General features: G+C 41.8%; 1 protein-coding gene across 1 annotated transcript; it reads right to left on the reverse strand.

Annotated features, from left to right (window-relative positions):
* Nucleotides 1-1572: 1572 nt before the first annotated feature.
* On the reverse strand, nt 1573-21732 carry LOC134449493 (IgGFc-binding protein-like). The gene is made up of 14 exons (XM_063199457.1): nt 21716-21732; nt 21554-21603; nt 19982-21142; nt 19233-19573; nt 9084-9654; nt 8331-8929; nt 7537-8101; nt 6775-7367; nt 5760-6324; nt 5336-5532; nt 4384-4525; nt 3937-4265; nt 3245-3827; nt 1573-2382 (listed from the first exon to the last, which is right to left on the reverse strand). Coding segments are annotated over exons 2-14 (5697 nt in total). The 5' UTR covers nt 21603; nt 21716-21732; the 3' UTR covers nt 1573-2380.
* Nucleotides 21733-23002: the final 1270 nt, after the last annotated feature.

Raw genomic sequence — 23002 nt, forward strand, 5'->3', positions numbered from 1 at the left:
GCTTTTGCACCACAGGATTAAAAGATATTGACACATTTGTGGTCAAATATGTACTACAAGTTTAGCTAATGGGTGGAGTCACGCTCTGAAGTAGACTAGCGCTGTGTGTTACTTGGGGTGGCTGAGGTGATGTCTGGACTCAATGGATCTACTCCAGCTGTACTTCAACTTCACTGTCCAGATACGGATAGGAGGCACCTCACTTTCAAAGTCACCACTACTTCAGAGTGCACATTACTCCAAGCAGTAGTTACTTTGTGTGCTAACGTTCGAGACACAAGAGTTAGCAACTTTTATAGTATTTACTATGCAACATTGCTAACAAACTAGCTACTTCGCACTTTGAGAATCGCACCCCTGGGGTGCGATTCTGGAACGTTAGCTTTGAACTACAGACGTACTTTGTAGTTATCTACTTACTTCAAGGCGAAATCCGTGCATTTCTCGAAACCTTACTATTCCCACAGTAAGCCAAAAGTAGTGCGGCTGCTTTCCTGAGTCCACACCGCTACTTACTTTCTTGGCATTGCAGTGCGTGACCAAAGAAGCAACAAGAGATATGCATGATTGCTGAGTCATGATTCAGCTGTTTCCTCCTAAATTCAGTGCGTGAAGTAGAAAGCAATAATGTACAACCACCACCAGCACATTTGATTGGATGTCACGACACCGTGACTCCGCTGTTTCCTCCACAACACACCTTGTAATTTCTTTGTGAAAAAACACGGCCGTGGCATTACAATCTGACACCAATAATGCAGTATTATCTGCATGCCGATTGGATTTCGTTTCATTCCGAGGTGTAATTTGTAAAATATTTGGACAATAAAGTTGTGGTTACTCCCAGAAAATCGTCTGTTAAAGTGTCATATCCCTGAGAAATTTTCGCGCAGATTTCATTCCATAGCCTAGTGGTATTCACGCTTGCATCCCAATGGGAAAACAGAAGCCACACCGGTTCGAATCCACATGGTTACAGTGCCACAATTTTGGAAATATCTGGCAGAAATAGATAATTTATGTTGTGCATTACCAACACACACGTGCAGCCAAGGGAAAATGTGTTACACTGTAGGGTCCAAAACACGATTTCACGAGTTGTTGTCAACATGCTGCACACTGGTTTCGAACCCGCGTGGCTCGCGTCTTCCCATTGATAGGCAAGCGTAAATACCCCTAGGCTATGAAATGAAATTCGCGCCAAAAAAATTTAAGTAGTTGACACGTAATCCAGCGCATTTCCGGGAGAAACCAATACTTTCTTATCTAAATATTTCACAAATTACACATCGAAATGAGACGCAATTCAATCGGCATACAGCTAAAAGTATATTATTAGTGTGGGATTCATCAGATTCCAAGGATATGACGTTTATTTTTCACGAACAAATGACATGACGTGAATTTGTGTTCTGAACACTCTCACAGCTGTATCATCACTTTGTGTGCATGTCGATTGATTTTCATCGCTTTTGCACCACAGGATTAAAAGATATTGACACATTTGTGGTCAAATATGTACTACAAGTTTAGCTAATGGGTGGGGTCACGCTCTGAAGTAGACTAGCGCTGTGTGTTACTTGGGGTGGCTGAGGTGATGTCTGGACTCAATGGATCTACTCCAGCTGTACTTCAACTTCACTGTCCAGATACGGATAGGAGGCACCTCACTTTCAAAGTCACCACTACTTCAGAGTGCACATTACTCCAAGCAGTAGTTACTTTGTGTGCTAACGTTCGAGACACAAGAGTTAGCAACTTTTATAGTATTTACTATGCAACATTGCTAACAGACTAGCTACTTCGCACTTTGAGAATCGCACCCCTGGTGTGTAAGACCCCTAAGGAGGAAGCAAGTGATTCTTCTGAATGCATATGAGAACAAAGACATAATAAAAACTGGGTTGAAATGAAAAACTACTTTATTGATTATAAAAGTGATATATGAGCAGTAAATATGATTACATACTATGATTTGTCATGGCAACTTTATCGATTTAATTTTGTTGTATAGTTGATCGATTTTGACATTAAATGACTTAAATTTATGAAGTGAAAAGACAAGGCATCAGAAAGTATTTGGAATTGGCTGATAAGGCAACTAAGGGTTGGAATGAAAAATGACTTTATTGATTAGAAGAGTGATACATGAACAGTAAATCTGATTACATACTATGATTTGTCATGACAACTCTATCAAATTCGTTTACTATATAGTTTAATTTATCGGTTTAGACATGAAATGACTTTTAAATTTACAAACGTATGAAGTGAAAAGACAAGGCGTCAGAAAGGATTTGGAATTGGCTGATAAGGCAACTCGGTGTGGCGTACGTATATCGGGCTTTCTTCTCTTTGTCGTCTGAGCTCCTCTTCAGATTTCTGTTTCAGTAAGGAGACACAAAAACAATAAACACGATCAAAAGAGCTGTGAACAAAAACTGGCAGAGGCGTAAATCCCAGATTTGAAAAGTTACAACTATCCCCATGTATCCCCAGGTCCTGTGTTTTTTTTTGCAGTTTATTTCCGGAATGTATGCTTCTCATTCAGAAATATTATCTTTCTCTCAAACATGTACTATCACAATGCATTTCTAAGTATAAAAAATGGCTTCATAATGTACACTGTTGCCAGTCATAGACAACTTAAAAATGATCAATGAGCAGCATACACTTTGTAAATAAACTACGGAAATTACACACAGGGCCTTTAATGTTTTTAGTCATGAAACAATTTGTCAGTCTAGCTTACTGTATGTGCTCAGTATGGGTTGTGTTTAAAAAAATAACCCATTTAAGTAGTGCACAAGCCTAAATTGTACTAAAGCAGGAGGTGCCCCTATAGGCAGTTTATCACATCACTACAAGTTCGTACATACAATAATGTTTTTTTATTATTCAAATGCTTGCACAATGTGCATAAGTGAGCTATAAATGTATGGAATAGTGTATGTGTATTATCAAAAAGGGAGGCACTCTTCTTGTGCAAAAATGATTAAAATGCCTTTATTTAAACATGAATATTCATTTAAAAAGTGTATGTGCATGTTTGATGATGATGTGAGAGCTTTTTCTGATATATTAACCAAAGGGGCACCTCGTACCCAAAGTACTTTGTACTAGTTTAGCGTTTTTGGAAAACGTAGCCATGATCAGCAGCTTTGGGAAAATGAATGAGTTTTGAGGTAGAACTGAAAAATTACAAGAATAAAAAGAGACTAATGACTATGGAAGCAACACTTACAGCAATTAAGTGACTGTAACCACTGGTTAGAGACCTCAGCACCCTTCTGCTGGCACATTCCCACATAGTTGGCCATGGCCGTGCACAGAAAGTCCTTGTCTGGGTGGGTGCACATGTTGTAAATGCAGTCTGCCATGAGAGGCAGAGGTGAAATATGGGCGTGACAGGCTGCAAATGCCCCATCCTTCACCACAATCTCACCACAGTATTGCCTTTGCTTATAAACTGACTCATCTGGGCAGTTTTGGCAGGTACCAGGGCAGGCATGCAAACAGGACTGGTTGGTCTCTGGGAGACCCCAAGCCTCGGCAAACTTCGGCAGGTCACTGACGATGTTGCCCTTGGGCAGAGAGAAGTCATCATATGGGTCATCGTTGTAGGTTCCACACAGCCCCTCCAGGTTATCAAAGTAGCTACTTGACACAATGACCTTCAGGTCCTCCCCCCAATCAAAGATGATCTCCACTCCAAAGTCTGTCTCGATGAAACCCTGATAGCCTTTCTGGGTAATCTTGATTTTTCCGGAGTTGAGAGTTAGAGATTTCGATTTGAGATTGTTGAGATTTCGAGTAGATCCGTCAATCTGAAGAGCAATACATTGATTTATTACGACATGGATATTAGCTGACGAGCTGTTTGTCTCACGACTCACTTGAATACATAAAATTGTGGGTGAGCTAAATGTTACGAACCATCACTGTTCCAGGATCACCATAAACAATAACGATATTGACATCTGCCATCCTGATGGTTGCAGTCTTCAAATAGGCACCTCTATGTTGGGATTCCAACTCCGTTTTGGTAACTACACTGAAAGGAGTCAGTGTTTTATCTTGGCCATTTGTCTGAACCAGGGTGTATGAACATGTGCCTTGAAAAGAGAACGTCTTGCCATCGAAGGTCCGGTAGTTGGGGTCCCCCATGGCCCAACAGCTGGCCTGGGACTCTGCCACACACTGGACAACAGCGCCATTGATCACACACTTTTCTTTTTCGCGGCACGCTTTCTGCTCGCAAGGGTCTGACATAGACAATGAAAAAAAAAACAATGCATTTTTACATTACACAGGCTACAAGACTTCATTCCAATTCTATACAATATAATCAAATTCCACGTGGAATTTAGATAAGAGACTCACCAACGTCATAGCAGTTCTTTACACCTTCCTTGATAGAACACACTTGATTTTTTGGGCACCCAGTATTCACACATGAGTACACACCACTTGTACATGTGCACTTCTCTGTACAGTCTTCTCCTGTAACCACGGTCTCCCCAGACTGTAGGAAATTGGGTAAAAATGTGCAAAATACGATACATTGCTATCTATTTTACAGGATAGCACCTACTAGGTGTGATTTTGTTTGTCTATGGCCTTGCCAAGCAGTCAACTTTATTGGACCTCACCTAATGGTACACGACAAGGAATTGGTCCTTCAGAGGCATGTGCCATGAGGATGGTAACACAAAATTCAGGGAGTACAATAGTTAAAAAAACATGCAACATATTGCTTAACCAAGTAAGACACAGCCCCATTTATGAATTGGCTGTTACCAGAATATCAATGAACAAGCCACAATGTACTGTATTACTAAAGACCCTGTGCACTGTCATAGTGGTAAGTTTTTTCAGTGACTCCAGCGTTCCACTGCTGGTTAAGTGTGTGTGAAGGGGCTACGGGTATCAGGAAGTTCTTTCAACCACTAAAGGGGACTGCACAACATATGAAGATTGACTAAGATTATGGCATTTACTGTAAATGCTAGTCTGCTACAGTATATCTAGGTAATGTCACTTTTTCAGAAAGTTGAGATTAGACTGCTTTCTTCCAAAAATCTGACTGGTCTTTCATGTGTAGGCTGCATAAATATCAAATAACAACAAGTCAGGAAAAGACAAGCTAGCAAACATTATGAAAAACTGGGATTGACCCACTAGTCCGACATCCTATTTCTCCAACTTCTAGGTCTGAAAATGTCAATGTGTTTAGGGTCTAGGTCTACAGTATATCTCCACCAACTGACTGCTAATATGATAAATAAATAAAGGCCATAAAAACACTCTACACGAGGAGGAAACACACACAAACCTTGATGTACAATCCATCAACCACACATCCACATTCTCCAAGAGGTCTGCAAATCCCACCATCAAATGCAAAACCATCCATACACTCACATCCCTCCTGGCAGCGTGAGCACTTGGGAGATTTTGTTAGACTGGCGCAGGTGGTAGTGCAGGTGTCAGCGCAGAGTTCATATTGACTGTTCTCTGGGCATGTCTTAGCTAACATGAAAAACACAGTGCAGACAGTTAAATGATATCAAGGCATAGCAGAGAAAGTACAAGTGCAACACTAAACTTGAAAGAGAAATACTTCCCCTAAAGTACAAAAATATTTTAGTAAGAAAGAAATGAATATGAATACTGTATGTAACAAGTATCAAATTGAACACGCATGGGTCCACAAACAGCATCCAAATAATGTAAAGCATGATGTTAGAGAGACTCACGGCAGAATGTGTCATTTCTCCAGAGGTCGACCGAGGCTCCAGCCTCCTGGCAAATGGCAACATAGTTCTGCAGGTGTTGGCAGAGGACCTCGTCTTTCCCCACTTGTTCTGAAAGGTCTTTCACACATTCGTCAAAATGCGTCTGAGGTGGCACAGTTGCGTGGCACTTTGCAAATGGACCCTTTGTGTCTTTCAAGATGTCACACTTGTCTTTGGAGTCCTGTTTGTCTGTTGGAGGGGGGGAGGGACACTGGCCACCACATCCGGTCTGACATGTCACACCCTTTTCAGCCACGACCCAGCCCTTGGCGAAGGCTTCTGCCGACGTTGCCTGTTCCCCTCCTGGGAGAGCAAAGTCATCGCCTGGGTTGGTGTTGTAGTTGCCACAGAGACCTCGCAGTGTGCCTTGGTAAGAGGATGGCATTTCTACTCTGACCATGGACCTGGTGTCATAAGTCACCTTCAAGCCAAAGTCAGTCTGAAGGGTGATGACAATGCCACTCTGATAGGCTTGCACTTCCCCATCATCCAGTTCAAGAGGGAGATTCATTCTGACACCATCCACCTGTCCAGTAAAGATAAGAAGGGGTAGATTGTAGGTTGAGGGCAACAGAATCATCCACATCACAATGGTATTGTAAGTTTTCTTATTGTGAAGCCTTATGAAAATGAGAATGTGGTCAACATCACTAATGTAGTTCGGCTTAAATGGATAGTCCTTTAAATCATTTGGCACCAACAATTCTTACTCAAGTGCAAAGGTAAATAAATCAACCTCAGTCACTGAATTCTGCTAGTGTAATAGTTCTACTGCTCCCTACTTTTGCGGTATTATGCTCACAGAGTACGTAGAGTCTGCATGCAGTAAATGTAGAGCTGTGATTCACTTTTTGTTTGGGGACTGGTGGGGGATCATGGCTTGATTGTAAAAAATGCTTCAATGGCACATCATGGTTCAAGGCGTCAGGACACAGAGAAGAAGACCATTAGAAATCCAAACAGTAATTTGAATTACCATCACTTCCCACAGCCGTCCAGGAAGCATGGATAGTGTGCGGTCGTTGACTTGTATATGGACACTTCTGGTAACTGTTGGGTCATCAGTTGCTGATTGCTGATGGATGATCACATTGAAGGGAACCCTCTTTCCCTCGTTGTCCTCTACAACCTCTGCCATTGTGTACTTACAGTTTCCAGGAACACTGAAGACCCTGTTATCAAAGGTTTGATAGTGTCCAGATCCTGACACAGAGCAAGCTGCTTTGTCTGTTGGGAAGCAGCCCTTGGTTCCATCGTGGATTTTGCACACTTCACCAGGACCACAGGAGAAGCTGTCCTGGCACTGCACCCTGCCATTATCTCCACACTCACAACGCCGGGCACATTGCTCACCAGGGAAAAACACCTGCCCGTGTTCATAGTACTGACCATTGTAGAGACAGCCACACTGTTCCTCCCGCACACACTGTCCATTGCTGAATTCAAAGCCGTCATCACACTGACAGCCCTCTTTGCAGGAGGTAGCATCACAGACTTCCTTAGTGCCACACGTTTGAGAACAGCTGTCTGCACACAGTTCATAGTGGCTGAATGGTTTGCAGGCTAGAGCTGGCAAAGAAAAAAATATATTTACACATGGGTAAAACAACTGAACACTGTGAAAATACACGTTTACAAGAAGAATTTCTGTCATTTCAGTCATAGACAGTCATAGCAAGAACCAATGACCCAAAAAGTAAAAATATCTGATTTCATCCTGACAAACTATGATACTTACGACAGAATGTGTCCGTTCTCCAAACATTGATGATGGCTTTGGCTTCTTGGCAAACTGCAGTGTATGCACTGAGGGCATCACAAAGAGCTGAGGAGTGGCCATGATACATGCACATGTCATAAACACAGTCCTCAAAGTATGGCTGGGGATTCACTTTGATGTGACAAACCTCGAAGGGACCATTCTGATTTGTGAGAATACGACATGCCTCTCTGTATGGTTTATTTGGTTCTGAGTTAATGTCACAAACAGGACATTTTTGGCACGTGTCTTTGCATCGTGGGTCATCCTTCACTTTCCAGCTCTTACCAAACTCTGTAGGAGTTGTGGCAGGGGTGTTGTCAGGTTTGTGCATGTCGTCGTTGCCGTTGGCATTGAAGTTTCCACATAGACCACCTACCTCTCCACTGTAGGTGCTAGGCAGAGTAACTGACACGTAGCTTCTCCAGTCATACTGGACTTGTAAGCCGAACTCAGTTTTTACCACTCCAGACCAGCCACTTCGAACAATTGAAAGTCTCCCATCTTCCAGTGTTATTGGGAAATTTATAAATACATCATCAAGCTTTGATGAAAAAAGATTTTACAATTGTTAATGTGAGTTTTTTGACAAAGGATAAAATGTATGTCAATGTAAAACACACATACTGTGATTTTGTTGTGGAGCTAACGGGCTGTAAACGATAACAATGTACCATACCCACTTTTAGCATTACTTTTCAAGTTATTCGAGACTTTTCAAGGCTATAAAGGCTTTGATTTAACAAGGACTTTTTATAGATGTTGAGACTCACCATCACTCTTCCTGGATTGTCACTGCTTAAAACAATGGTATGCCCATACACTTTTATCAGGACTGTCTTTGTGTATGCCACTGCCTTGTTGCGGCCTCTATTCTCATTTTGGACTTGAACCTCAAACGCTTCCAGACTTTCATCCGTAGTGTTCAACAATTTTGACAGGTAATATGTGCAAGTTCCCTGGAAGTCAAATTTCCTCCCATCAAATGATCGATAGTGTGGATCACCTGAGCCATAGCAGGTGCTATAAGAGAGGGGATGGCAGTCTCTCACGCCATTCCTCACCGAACACACCTCTGAACTCTTGCACTTGGTTCTAGTGCACTGAATGGTTCCAGAGTTGCAAGTGCATCTTTTAGTACATGTGTTGTCAGCCCAAAATGTCTTTCCAGGTGGGTGGTAGCGACCCTCATGGGTGCAACCACATGATGTCTCTCTTACACATGTGTCACCGCTGAGGACAAAGCCTGCATTACACTGGCAGCCTTCTACACATGGCAGCTTGCAGGTGGCGGCAGCATTTTTATCAGCACAGGAGGAGGCACATGCTGGTCCACATGCATCAAAGTGGCTGTTTGCAGGACAATCGATTGCTGTGATCAATGATAAAGACATGATATTATATAGGGCTATACAGTATATTTTTTAAATAAAAATAAAAATATACAGAAAACAAAATACAGCAATACTTGATACATTTAAGAGTTTTATGTTTTTTAATTTTTGTATTTCTAAGCAAACACGTACGGCAGTCAGCAACAGTCCTCCAGCGGTCAATCTTGATGCCTTGGGCCATACAGGCGTCAACATAATTTTCTACATTATCACATAGGAAGCTTGTGAGGCCATTATTGAGGCAGATGTCAAAGACACAATTGTTGAAGTAGATTTCAGGGTCTACTTTGCTTATGCATTCAGCAAAAACACCCTTGGGGTCTTTGATTATTCCACAATAGCTGTTCCCACTAAATTTCTGTTGCTTTTTTGGTTTGCAAGTGGGACATCCTCCACGGCAGTTATCATGGCAGAACAAGTCGCCATCTACTTCTTTCCAGCTCTTGGCAAACTCAAGGGCTGAGGAGAGCCGACTGCCAGAGGGGCTGGTCCACTCATCCCCACGGTCACCATTGTAGTTCCCACAAAGTCCACCCAGGGTTCGGAAGTAGCTGCTTGGAACTGTGATGTACAGCATCGTATTCCAGTCATAGCTGACTTTCAGACCAAAGTCCGTTTTCAGAATGGCATACCTGCCCCTCTGGACCACCTCAAGTTTTCCTCCAGCTAAACCCACGGGCAGGTAAACAATTTCACCATCCACCTGGAACAGAAGAGGATGATTTCTCATAATCATATTCGGGGCTGCTGACAGCCCTAGCCAGGCCTGGGACAAAGTCATATGAAAGGTCCCCTGCCCAATACAATGTAAAGAGGACCCAATTCTGGGCCCCCCAGGACACCTGAGCCCCCTGTCTTTCCTGATCGTATTCATAGGCTTTCATCATGGCGGCAACAAGAGTTAAGTACATACTACCTGCTAAAAAAATGAATATTCCAATAACGCAAATAAGAAATCTAGTTCTCAATACCAAGTGTTCAGTACAAAGGGCAGGTTTGAGGTTACGGCGTTAGTCTTGGAAAGGTAGTCAAAGGTGCTCTTTGGTAAAAAAAAATAATAAAAAAAATAAAATAATAATGAACGAACTGAAGTTGAAGTATCCAAGGCACTCTTCCAATTGTTAAAATAGCTTTAATAAGAGTGTCTTGGATACTTCAACCAAGTTTTCAGTGTCAGGGTCATTGATGTACAACCAAGTAATTATGGAGAAAATACTTTCATCTTTAAAGGAACAGACCACCCTTTTTTGATTTTCACATATTTGTAGTATTACCAAGCATTATTCATGAATGTGAATATCATTTTTGTCTATGTGTTTGCATTGCCTCAAACCTTTAGGGCTATCTTTGAGTGGTACCATTTGAAAGTAGAGACTCTGTAGAATCCACAGGAAGTGACAGGAAGATGTTGTGATGTACTGCCAAGGAGTTACAGGGGTTGGAACATCTTTTTTTCTGACAGGCGGTTTTAGAAACTCTTGGAAATTACTACATTTCAGCAGTTTAGCTGATACATTTTGCCTTGAAAACAAATTTGATACTTATTCACATGTCTACAGAAGCTGTTTGTCAAAGGGGATATTTTTACAGCTATATATGCCCTTTCCCAAGACAATTATGTGTGGATATGCACATGCGTTTTGCCATGTGTTTTATTGTAGACTTTTGATTAGTCAAAATGCACCCCACAAATAAGGTCTCACTGTTCAAGAACATTTTGAGCTAGAAGCCTCATGGCGGTCTCAAATGAAAGCTTACCCCTTGATGTGTTCTACAGTCATCTTGGATATGCCTTTTTGGTAGTATTACAGAGATGTTACTGTACTGTACGGTACTGTACTGTACTGTACGGTACTGTACACTATGTACAGTAAAAACATGGGAAGAAAGGGGCATTCTTGAGCAGATTTGAGATTCCTCTGTCCCTGGGTGTAACACAGAAGAGCTATATGACTCATTTGAAAACCTGGACTCTGGGCTATCACTCAGTCTTTGAATGGAGTTTCTAGCTCTTGCTTTGAGGGAGCTGCAGTCATTCAAAGCAAATGAGCCAACACAAAGCTGCGTAAAACAGGACCTGCCTAATTCTCTTCTAAGGCTTGTCTTTCAGAGCAGGAATGTCACAGAGCCACTCCAGTGGTTCCCATGTAATCAGCAGGGTCTGGGGATCATGTGGAATACCATTGATCATATGAAATATATGGAAGTGTTGGCAAAAACAGCACAATTCTTGAGGGGAAAAAACGTGATCGTTTTTTTTTCCACAATAAAGTGGTTTAGGCACACAGGTGGCTGGAAGCTCAAGCGGTCTTCAGTCTGTTCATTTGGGTTTGTTGGGTGCTCTTGGATATCGGGGATCAGTTCATGTAGAGAGAAGAGTTCATCCAGGCACTCCAAAATAAGGTGTCCAAACGGGAAGTTACATTAAAAAGCCTTTAATGGTACTGGGCTGGGGTTACATTAAAAAGCCGACATGTTTCGACCTCACCAGGTCTTCATCAGGGCTAGGTTCAACATTGAGAAGAAAGGCCTCCCTTAAATAGTGACATCACCACATGTGACCCATTACGCACTACACACATTTGCGCACACCATAGAAAACAAAGAAAAAAATATAGAAAAAATAATAGTCTGGGGTAATAAGTGATGCCACAGAAAAAAATGACCAGAAGTACAAACAAGCATCACAAAAAACAAGTAAAATCAATATCCTCATTTAAACCAGGATAGCGCATGGCATCCAGTTGGTGTATCCAAAATGTCTCCCTCTGATTCAGTCGTTTTAGTCTGTCCCCACCCCTCGGAAGAGGTTTGATATGTTCTACACCCTGTATGCGCAGCAGAGAATCATTCTTACCATGGTATTCATTGAAATGTTTCGCCATGGGATAATCAAAATTGCCCACTCTGATAGCATATTTGTGTTCTGCTAGCCTATCTCGCATGCGCCTTTTTGTGCGTCCGATATAAAAGAACCCTTCAGCGCAAGGACACGTTAGGCGGTATATGACAAATGTGGAATTGCAATTAATGAAATCTCTCTGTCCGTATTCTCTCGTGGTTTTACTATCCACAAAAGATTTGGCTTGTGTAACATTTGGGCAGTGGGGGCAGTTCATACATCTATAGGTGCCAATAGGTTTACGCAGCCAGGTTTCTCTCTTTTTCACATGTAGGTGAGAGCGCATTAATTTATCCCTTAGGCTGGGTGCCCTCTTAAAAGACACCAAGGGTGGTTCAGGGAACACCTCACGTAGTTGCGCATCACTTTCAATAATGGACCAATTGTTCTTAATAATTTGCCTGATCCGCGTCGCTTGTGTACTGTATGTCGTAACAAAAAAAGGACGGGACTGCTGGTGGCTATGACGTTTCTTTTTGGTCAATAACGTGTTGCGTTGTAGGGAGCGCGCTTTACTGTATGCGTTTTGGATGGCTTCAGGGCGATAGGCTCTATCACTGAATCTTTTCTCCATCAGCTCGGCCTGCTCGTGAAAATCATTTTCAAAATCACAGATACGCCTTAATCTCTGGAATTGGCCTTGTGGAATATTTCTAATGAGATGTGGGGGATGGAATGAATCCGCTCTCAGAATGGTGTTCCGAGAGGTCGCCTTTCTGAATAAGGTGGTGTGCAGCTGTCCCTCCGCGTCTTTATATATCGTCAAATCCAGAAAGTTAATATTAGTTAATGAATATTCCAAGGACAGTTTAATGTGCGGGTTAAGAGTGTTTAGGTAACGGTGGAATTCCAGTAGCTGAGATTCAGAACCATTGAACACCAGGCAAATATCATCAATATAACGGGAGTACCAGGTTATGCAATTACGAAAAGGGTTACACGTATTAAATACATATTCACTTTCCCATTGGCCTAAAAACAAGCAAGCATAATTAGGAGAGAAATATTATCCCATTGGCACCCCAATTTTTTGAAGATAAATCTCATCCATGAAGAGAAACACGTTATGATGAATAACCCAGTCTGTTAATTTCATCAAAAACTCATAGGGCGCAGAGTCACGTATGGTAGAGAGAAAGTGACTTAATGCTCTCAAGCCTTGCTGATGGTCAATGTTCGTGTACAAACTTTCAACGTCCATGGTGACTAAAAAGTGACTCTTTCATTAAACCCTTAGTAAGGCAGCTTCCTTCCTTTGTGGAGGACACCACAGATGTTTTAAACAAACTTGCTGAGTTACCGAGAGCCCCAAATCACTTTTTAGTCACCATGGACGTTGAAAGTTTGTACACGAACATTGACCATCAGCAAGGCTTGAGAGCATTAAGTCACTTTCTCTCTACCATACGTGACTCTGCGCCCTATGAGTTTTTGATGAAATTAACAGACTGGGTTATTCATCATAACGTGTTTCTCTTCATGGATGAGATTTATCTTCAAAAAATTGGGGTGCCAATGGGATCTTGTTTCTCTCCTAATTATGCTTGCTTGTTTTTAGGCCAATGGGAAAGTGAATATGTATTTAATACGTGTAACCCTTTTCTTAATTGCATAACCTGGTACTCCCGTTATATTGATGACATTTGCCTGGTGTTCAGTGGTTCTGAATCTCAGCTACTGGAATTCCACCGTTACCTAAACACTCTTAACCCGCACATTAAACTGTCCTTGGAATATTCATTAACTAATATTAACTTTCTGGAATTTGACGATATATAAAGACGCGGAGGGACAGCTGCACACCACCTTATTCCGAAGGCGACCTCTCGGAACACCATTCTGAGAGCGGATTCATTCCATCCCCCGCATCTCATTAGAAATATTCCACAAGGCCAATTCCAGAGATTAAGGCGTATCTGTGATTTTGAAAATGACTTTCACGAGCAGGCCGAGCTGATGGAGAAAAGATTCAGTGATAGAGCCTATCGCCCTGAAGCCATCCAAAACGCATACAGTAAAGCGCGCTCCCTACAACGCAACACGTTATTGACCAAAAATAAACGTCATAGCCACCAGCAGTCCCGTCCTTTTTTTGTTACGACATACAGTACACAAGCGACGCGGATCAGGCAAATTATTAAGAACAATTGGTCCATTATTGGAAAGTGATGCGCAACTACGTGAGGTGTTCCCTGAACCACCCTTGGTGTCTTTTAAGAGGGCACCCAGCCTAAGGGATAAATTAATGCGCTCTCACCTACATGTGAAAAAGAGAGAAACCTGGCTGCGTAAACCTATTGGCACCTATAGATGTATGAACTGCCCCCACTGCCCAAATGTTACACAAGCCAAATCTTTTGTGGATAGTAAAACCACGAGAGAATACGGACAGAGAGATTTCATTAATTGCAATTCCACATTTGTCATATACCGCCTAACGTGTCCTTGCGCTGAAGGGTTCTTTTATATCGGACGCACAAAAAGGCGCATGCGAGATAGGCTAGCAGAACACAAATATGCTATCAGAGTGGGCAATTTTGATTATCCCATGGCGAAACATTTCAATGAATACCATGGTAAGAATGATTCTCTGCTGCGCATACAGGGTGTAGAACATATCAAACCTCTTCCGAGGGGTGGGGACAGACTAAAACGACTGAATCAGAGGGAGACATTTTGGATACACCAACTGGATGCCATGCGCTATCCTGGTTTAAATGAGGATATTGATTTTACTTGTTTTTTGTGATGCTTGTTTGTACTTCTGGTCATTTTTTTCTGTGGCATCACTTATTACCCCAGACTATTATTTTTTTTTTTTCTTTGTTTTCTATGGTGTGCGCAAATGTGTGTAGTGCGTAATGGGTCACATGTGGTGATGTCACTATTTAAGGGAGGCCTTTCTTCTCAATGTTGAACCTAGCCCTGATGAAGACCTGGTGAGGTCGAAACATGTCGGCTTTTTAATGTAACCCCAGCCCAGTACCATTAAAGGCTTTTTAATGTAACTTCCCGTTTGGACACCTTATTTTGGAGTGCCTGGATGAACTCTTCTCTCTACATGAACTGATCCCCGATATCCAAGAGCACCCAACAAACCCAAATGAACAGACTGAAGACCGCTTGAGCTTCCAGCCACCTGTGTGCCTTTCAAGTTATACCGACTGCATCGTGGGAGCAGTCTTTGGCTTGGTGATAGCTCCACTCGTTTCTCTGAGTGTTTGGCGTCTGATACTGTGGACACTATGGCATACTTTTCTTATTCAGAAGAAGAGGGAAGAAACATTGTGGTGACAGACACCTTGCTACAGCAACAAAATGTACCTACCCTTTCGTTGGATTTAAAAAAGACTCAGCATGACCTACGCAAACTTTTGGAGAAAGATCTGAAACTCAAGTGGCACATCGTCTCGCTCTCTGATTATTGGAGAGAAGGAAGAATCCCTCGCGGTTTACGCATCTCAAAGTTTCCGGCCACCTATAACGAAGACGTGGCTTTCAGGGGCAAATGGGAATCGATCCTCAACAAATGCTCTATGGACTTAATGCTTCTGTTGATTGAGGATGGAAAGGCGCAAAGAGAAAAAATGGACACTCAGATAAAAGAAACCAGGGCTGCGCTCTCCTCTCTACCGCCTGAACAACTCGACACCCTGGAAAAAAATCTCAAAGATAATCTACAGGAATTGGAACTAAGTGTCAAACAGATGAAATTACAGACTTTCAAAAGGGACGCCGATGACTACGAACAAGGCCGCGTATATCGCTGGAAGCGCCCTGGTGAACAACATACACGCGAACGACGCACCACCAGGAGGGTCTCCTTCAACCTCTACAACAGTGAAGATGAAGGGCTCTCCAACAATTCAATGGACCAAGATTTTTTGGATCACGACCAGGCCGCCTTCCCACCGCTGGGCACACAACGAGGAGGCGCAAGACGCGCCGGGGGAGGAGACGCGCACAGACAGCCCATGCGGAAGCGAGACGGATTACGGAAGAAGGAACGAGTACACTATCCGCGGTAATTAACCTTTCTGACTGTCAACTTAGTGAAGAACAGGTCTCTGTTTTATCCAAGGGCCTTTCCTTCTCACCCACCCACAATGTGACTACCTTCGATACAAGGGTGGATTTATTCCGTTTCTATCGGAGTTTACACCTTAAGGCCTGGTATGCTCAGAACACTCCCAGAGACTCTACCCAGGTTGTGCAGTCTGATACTACCAATCTTGACACGAGAACTATTTTTAAACCTAAGTCTCGGTTTTCCCCAATAGTTTCCAACCCAGCATTAATTACTTTTTCTAGGAAAGTGGACTTTGAGGTGAATCAGCTAATGCAAGACAATCCCGTTACGCACAGATCTAACCTGACACGGAGAGAACGTTTGGGACTTGATGAACTCTCGAAGAATGATGAAATTGTTATACGGCCTGCGGACAAAGGGGGCGCGGTGGTCGTGCTCTCTACGACAAAGTACATCACGGAAGCACACCGCCAGCTAAATACTAAATACTATGAGAGACTTTATTCCAACCCATTGCAAACTTTAAAAAATGAATTTGATGCATTATTACAAGGCGCATTTAACGATGGTGACATAACGTGCAATGAACTTGGTTTTCTTAGTGTTGAACACCCTGTAATGGCAACCTTTTATTTACTGCCCAAAGTGCACAAAGAACCCAAAGACAATCCACCGGGGCGCCCCATTATATCTGGAAACGGTACACTCACGGAACCAGCGTCGAAATACATTGACTCTTTCATTAAACCCTTAGTAAGGCAGCTTCCTTCCTTTGTGGAGGACACCACAGATGTTTTAAACAAACTTGCTGAGTTACCGAGAGCCCCAAATCACTTTTTAGTCACCATGGACGTTGAAAGTTTGTACACGAACATTGACCATCAGCAAGGCTTGAGAGCATTAAGTCACTTTCTCTCTACCATACGTGACTCTGCGCCCTATGAGTTTTTGATGAAATTAACAGACTGGGTTATTCATCATAACGTGTTTCTCTTCATGGATGAGATTTATCTTTAAAAAATTGGGGTGCCAATGGGATCTTGTTTCTCTCCTAATTATGCTTGCTTGTTTTTAGGCCAATGGGAAAGTGAATATGTATTTAATACGTGTAACCCTTTTCTTAATTGCATAACCTGGTACTCCCGTTATATTGATGATATTTGCCTGGTGTTCAATGGTTCTGAATCTCAGCTACTGGAATTCCACCGTTACCTAAACACTCTTAACCCGCACATTAAACTGTCCTTGGAATATTCATTAACTAATATTAACTTTCTGGATTTGACGATATATAAAGACGCGGAGGGACAGCTGCACACCACCTTTGTCAGAAAGGCGACCTCTCGGAACACCATTCTGAGAGCGGATTCATTCCATCCCCCACATCTCATTAGAAATATTCCACAAGGCCAATTCCAGAGATTAAGGCGTATCTGTGATTTTGAAAATGATTTTCACGAGCAGGCCGAGCTGATGGAGAAAAGATTCAGTGATAGAGCCTATCGCCCTGAAGCCATCCAAAACGCATACAGTAAAGCGCGCTCCCTACAACGCAACACGTTATTGACCAAAAATAAACGTCATAGCCACCAGCAGTCCCGTCCTTTTTTTGTTACGACATACAGTACACAAGCGACGCGGATCAGGCAAATTATTAAGAACAATTGGTCCATTATTGAAAGTGATGCGCAACTACGTGAGGTGTTCCCTGAACCACCCTTGGTGTCTTTTAAGAGGGCACCCAGCCTAAGGGATAAATTAATGCGCTCTCACCTACATGTGAAAAAGAGAGAAACCTGGCTGCGTAAACCTATTGGCACCTATAGATGTATGAACTGCCCCCACTGCCCAAATGTTACACAAGCCAAATCTTTTGTGGATAGTAAAACCACGAGAGAATACGGACAGAGAGATTTCATTAATTGCAATTCCACATTTGTCATATACCGCCTAACGTGTCCTTGCGCTGAAGGGTTCTTTTATATCGGACGCACAAAAAGGCGCATGCGAGATAGGCTAGCAGAACACAAATATGCTATCAGAGTGGGCAATTTTGATTATCCCATGGCGAAACATTTCAATGAATACCATGGTAAGAATGATTCTCTGCTGCGCATACAGGGTGTAGAACATATCAAACCTCTTCCGAGGGGTGGGGACAGACTAAAACGACTGAATCAGAGGGAGACATTTTGGATACACCAACTGGATGCCATGCGCTATCCTGGTTTAAATGAGGATATTGATTTTACTTGTTTTTTGTGATGCTTGTTTGTACTTCTGGTCATTTTTTTCTGTGGCATCACTTATTACCCCAGACTATTATTTTTTTTTTTTCTTTGTTTTCTATGGTGTGCGCAAATGTGTGTAGTGCGTAATGGGTCACATGTGGTGATGTCACTATTTAAGGGAGGCCTTTCTTCTCAATGTTGAACCTAGCCCTGATGAAGACCTGGTGAGGTCGAAACATGTCGGCTTTTTAATGTAACCCCAGCCCAGTACCATTAAAGGCTTTTTAATGTAACTTCCCGTTTGGACACCTTATTTTGGAGTGCCTGGATGAACTCTTCTCTCCACAATAAAGTGGTTTAGTTTGAGTGGAGTTGTACAACTTGTGGTTGAAATACAGTTAAAAAAAGAATACACTTTCATAAACCTTGGATTGTAACAGACATTTTGAGACCATGGGGATAAGGATATGTTCATGTTTGGATGTCCACTGATCCTTGGAAGGTAGGGACACATCAGGCGGGGGGTGCTTGGGAGGGTCAAATTTGAAAGGTGACATTGTGTAATACATTGATAATAATGCACATAAAATATGTTCAAATCTCTGTATAGTAGTGCTAGGTGTGTTCCTGAGGGTCTAAGCTTTCCAATGATATATAATGCTCCTGGTTTTATTACACCACCTGGATTATAAACAATTGCGGAATGAAGATCAAGTTGAAGTTCAAAGTCATTCGGGTCGCCACCGGGTCACCTTACAGTCAAGGGGCTAACAGTATAGCCAAATTAAGCATAGCAATGCAAGTCTATGGTGCAAAATAAAACGTAATCAAAAGTACTTATTAACCACTTTAAAATGAATACAAAATTCACCAGAGTGTAAAACGGCAATTTAATCTCGTCCAGTGATCACTTGTGGCTTGATGCTAAAGTTACCAGTTACTTCCAGTGATTATGCTAAGCTATGCTAATCATTCTGATCCAATAAATCTAAGTACTGAAAACACTGAGAAGAAAATGATATGCACATTCATGAATAATGCTGAGAAATACTGCAAATATGTGAAAATCAAGGTTATGAGATTGGCATCTTTCCATGAATGAAGCTTGGATTCCTTACCTCCACCTGTCCCCGTCTGTTGCTAATGGCTACGGTGTGATTGTAGACAGTCACTGTCACTGTCCTCACAAATGCCACCCATCGGTTCCCTCTGTGGTTGTTCTTGGCCAGGACTGTGAAGGGAACGAGACCTTTCTCCTTTTTCACAACCTTTGCCATGGTGTAGGTGCAGGTACCCTGGAAGTCGTAGCGTCTGCCATCAAATGTTTGGTAATGGGGATCCCCCAGGGCATGGCAGGTGTCCTCTGATGTGGCGACACATTCACCTTCACCGCGGCATTCCTCCTTTTCCCGACATGTGATGCTATCACAGGGATCAGGTGCCGGAGTTGGTGCTTTTCCTAGAATAAGATTACATGGATGAAAAATGATATGACAATACAGTATATTTTTATAGTTATACAATATAGTTATTTTTATTTTTGTTATTGCTTCAACAATGAATGCTCAATTCCGTTGTGCTCGTCACAATGACAAATAAAATATATTGTATATTATATTGTATGTGACAGAATATTGACTCAAGTGTGACCACTGATCACATAGCTGCCTACATCATTTTCGTTAACTAGACTTCTTAGCAACAGAATACACACATTTGAGAAAAAGAACATATACACATAAAATTCACACACACTTGCTCTCTCTCTCTTTCTCTCTCTCACACACACACACACACACAAACTGTATCAATCTACTGTACCAGGTTATTACATTTTCAGTAACAATATGCATAGCGTAAGGCTTACCTTCTGTACAGACTGCAGTTGTGCCATAACCATTCCTGTCTGAACCTCCAAAGACATAAACTGCCATTAACAGTTTTCCCGAAATGGTGAAAGTTGAGAATTGAGGCTTAACCTTCTGGATGCTCCACACATATTGTTTATCAGCCGTAAAAGTTTTCCAGTCTGATCCTACATAGCCCCGTATTGTGTTTAAGTTCTTTGCTTCTGCGATAATATAGGCATAGTTTTCATACAGTGGTTCAAATGCAAATGACCAGCTGTTTGACAGCTCCGAGGTGGGAAGAATGGTGGTCAGAAACACATCATAGGGATTATTTTCTCCAAAGTACATAACCATTACTTTGTTGTTGCTGATTACAACACAGGGGAAACCATTTCTCATCTTAATAGCCCTGGTTTCACCAGCAGCCAGCTTGTCATTACTGGACCGTTTCCCACAGGTAATGGTCACTGTTGTACGGTCCTCAGTTGCAACCACGTAGGCAAAATCAGTGTAGCCATAAGACCTAACCATAGATGGGACCAAGTAATGAGTTGAAAGCCTTTCAACAGGGACAAGCTGTTCATACACGTGTTCACATGATCTTCCTGATAATCTAGTACACTCTGCCCCTGCTAAGACGGCTATAGGATGTGTGGAACTGACCCTAGTCCCAGTTAAAGACTTTTTGTCTGAAAACTGAAAGGCTTGATAAGGCTTTAATTGCAGCCTTTTATTTCTGCCTGCAGACTTGACTTCAATGGCATTGACTTTGTCACCATTTACAATCGCAAAAAGTGCACTCCTTGGTTTTGGGCCTGGTGTGAACACTACATACTCTCGCCCAAGCTGATGTGTCGGGAGGATCACGCTGTAGTCACCAGTGTTATCTTTTCGACTGGATGTGGTCACAGTGACGTAATTGTCAGAGGTGATTCGAACTACTTTGTCACTGAGTCCTTCACCATCTGGTAGTTCAACTGTGGTAGGCAAGGCTACCCAGATAGTTGTCCTTTTGTTCACTGTCCACTGCTTCTCGAAAGATGGACCTAACGCCCGCACAGCCGCTGGGCTTTCATAGGCAGTGATGATGAGCTGAAATTTTGCTCCAAATCCCGAACCATGCTTATAGTTGGTCAAGAAGGTGGTCAAAAATTCAAGGCCATCTGGACACCCATTAACTGTAAAGAAAAAGCAGAAGAGATAGCATGATTTGATTAATTAGTTACTTCAAAAAGTAAAAAGGGCATGATAACCGAAAAAGACGATCCATTGTGATTAATACTGATCAAACTTTAACAATCAAATCACATTTTTAAAAATCTAAGGCCCCATTCCGGAATCAAACCCAGGTCACCAGCGTAGCAGCCCAGCCGCGGTGGGGCCTCGAATCACAATTTTGTGCAGAAATTACATCCCAAAAGTTTACTCCCAGGCATCATGTGTCTTAAACAAATAGTGCCAACATAGTCTGATATATATGATATAGGCTACTGTCCTGATTGTTATGAAAAAATGTGTTATTTTGTGCAGGTGTGTTGACACAAGGGACACAAGACATTTACAGAAATGAAGACATCCCTTGTACTTACCAGTCAGTAGCACTGCAGTTAAGCAGAGTATGATTGGTTTGGTACCCATGCTGAAAACACATACAATAATAAACATCGTTAAAGCAATTTCATCTTAAAAATGTATTGAATTTAATATACAATATACAAGTTAAAACACTGTCTATAATGTAATGCCCAAACCTTGAATTCACCCCGAACTGGAGTCCACAGAGACTATGTAGACTGAGGTCTGCCTTAAATATGCTGCCTTTGTCAGCTATTAAAATATGAAAAACACCCTAAAAACAAATGCAAACATTTTGAAACAGGATATGATTACACCTCTATCCTTAAGTGGAATAGGGATGTAACCTCTGACTAATTGTTTGTGTAGTGGTATCATTCTGTCAATAATGGATCCCTCACACATGAGACTAGCCTCGCCTATTTATTTTTTCTTGAACTATTGTCTTTTGAGTCACTATTCTATGGGTGGTGTTTGCACATCTCATGCTTGCTTTGCTATTCACCAAAGGAGATCTGCAGGCATCTATTAAATGTAAAATATTTAAGCAAAAATTACTAAAGGGAAAAAAAATCATGTTAAAATTCCATGTTGTATAGGCCTATATCAAGATTAGGCACTTAACCGGGAGAGGCATTTGGTTGGTTTTACCTTTCATTAGGTTTTCCATGTGTATTTGCCATTAACGCTGGGAGATGCGTCCATGCAGGCATTTTGAAAGTACATAGCAAAAGTTATGTTGTCTGATGCCTGAAATACACATTGGGATGTGTGATTAACAAAATGTTTTGCAGTTGCTCTAAATTCATTGCCTACACGAAAAAACACCCGTTTGATGCATATTATCCTAAAGATAGAGGTCAGAGGATTCATGCAATGTTTGAAGATGAACCGGAAGGCTTACAGTTTGCTGGCTTCTAAGAGGAATGGACAACTGTAAACTTTCACCCTTGTGTGAAAATGCCGTACAAAAAAGCCTGAGCTGTCATTATAAATGTAATCTCTCTCGGTGCTACAGAGACAAAGAAATGAAGGTTTTTGTAAGTGTTGACAATTCTATTACATTTTTCTGAAAATCAATGCTCAGGTTTTAGGAGCCTAACTACAAATAGGCAAAACTGACCTATTTGGCAGGTGTCTTCGGGTCAAAATGGGTTAAAGGTGTACTGTAGGGCTGTAACGATATTGTATCGAATCTAGAAATCGTGATATGCAGAGTCACAATACTGTATCGTGATACAAAAAGCCAGTATTGTGATACACCCTTTTAAAGTTGTTCTACCCTTAAGTCCAGAAAACAACCACATGATATGATGTGATGGTGCTTCCAAGCTTCAAATCATTACCGTTATTATTTCACTTTTTTGTATTATTAGTAAACTCTTGTAACCTATTCTTCCTATAAACGATCATCAAAAAGATGCATTTTAAAAATTGTGGGGTGTATCGAACCGAATCAAAAA

This window comes from Engraulis encrasicolus, chromosome 5 (assembly GCF_034702125.1).
Source record: "Engraulis encrasicolus isolate BLACKSEA-1 chromosome 5, IST_EnEncr_1.0, whole genome shotgun sequence".
Lineage (NCBI taxonomy): Eukaryota > Metazoa > Chordata > Actinopteri > Clupeiformes > Engraulidae > Engraulis > Engraulis encrasicolus.

Bases quoted from the DNA above. Each gene is read 5' to 3' on its own strand.
- LOC134449493 (XM_063199457.1), bottom strand. From the start codon at position 21,602: ATGGGTACCAAACCAATCATACTCTGCTTAACTGCAGTGCTACTGACT. The intron at 9,655-19,232 runs GTAAGGAATCCA...CTTCTGTTCCAG, and splicing joins ACAGACGGGGACAGGTGGAG to GTGGATGGTGAAATTGTTTA. The intron at 7,368-7,536 runs GTAAGTATCATA...TTTCTTTGCCAG, and splicing joins GAGAACGGACACATTCTGTC to CTCTAGCCTGCAAACCATTC.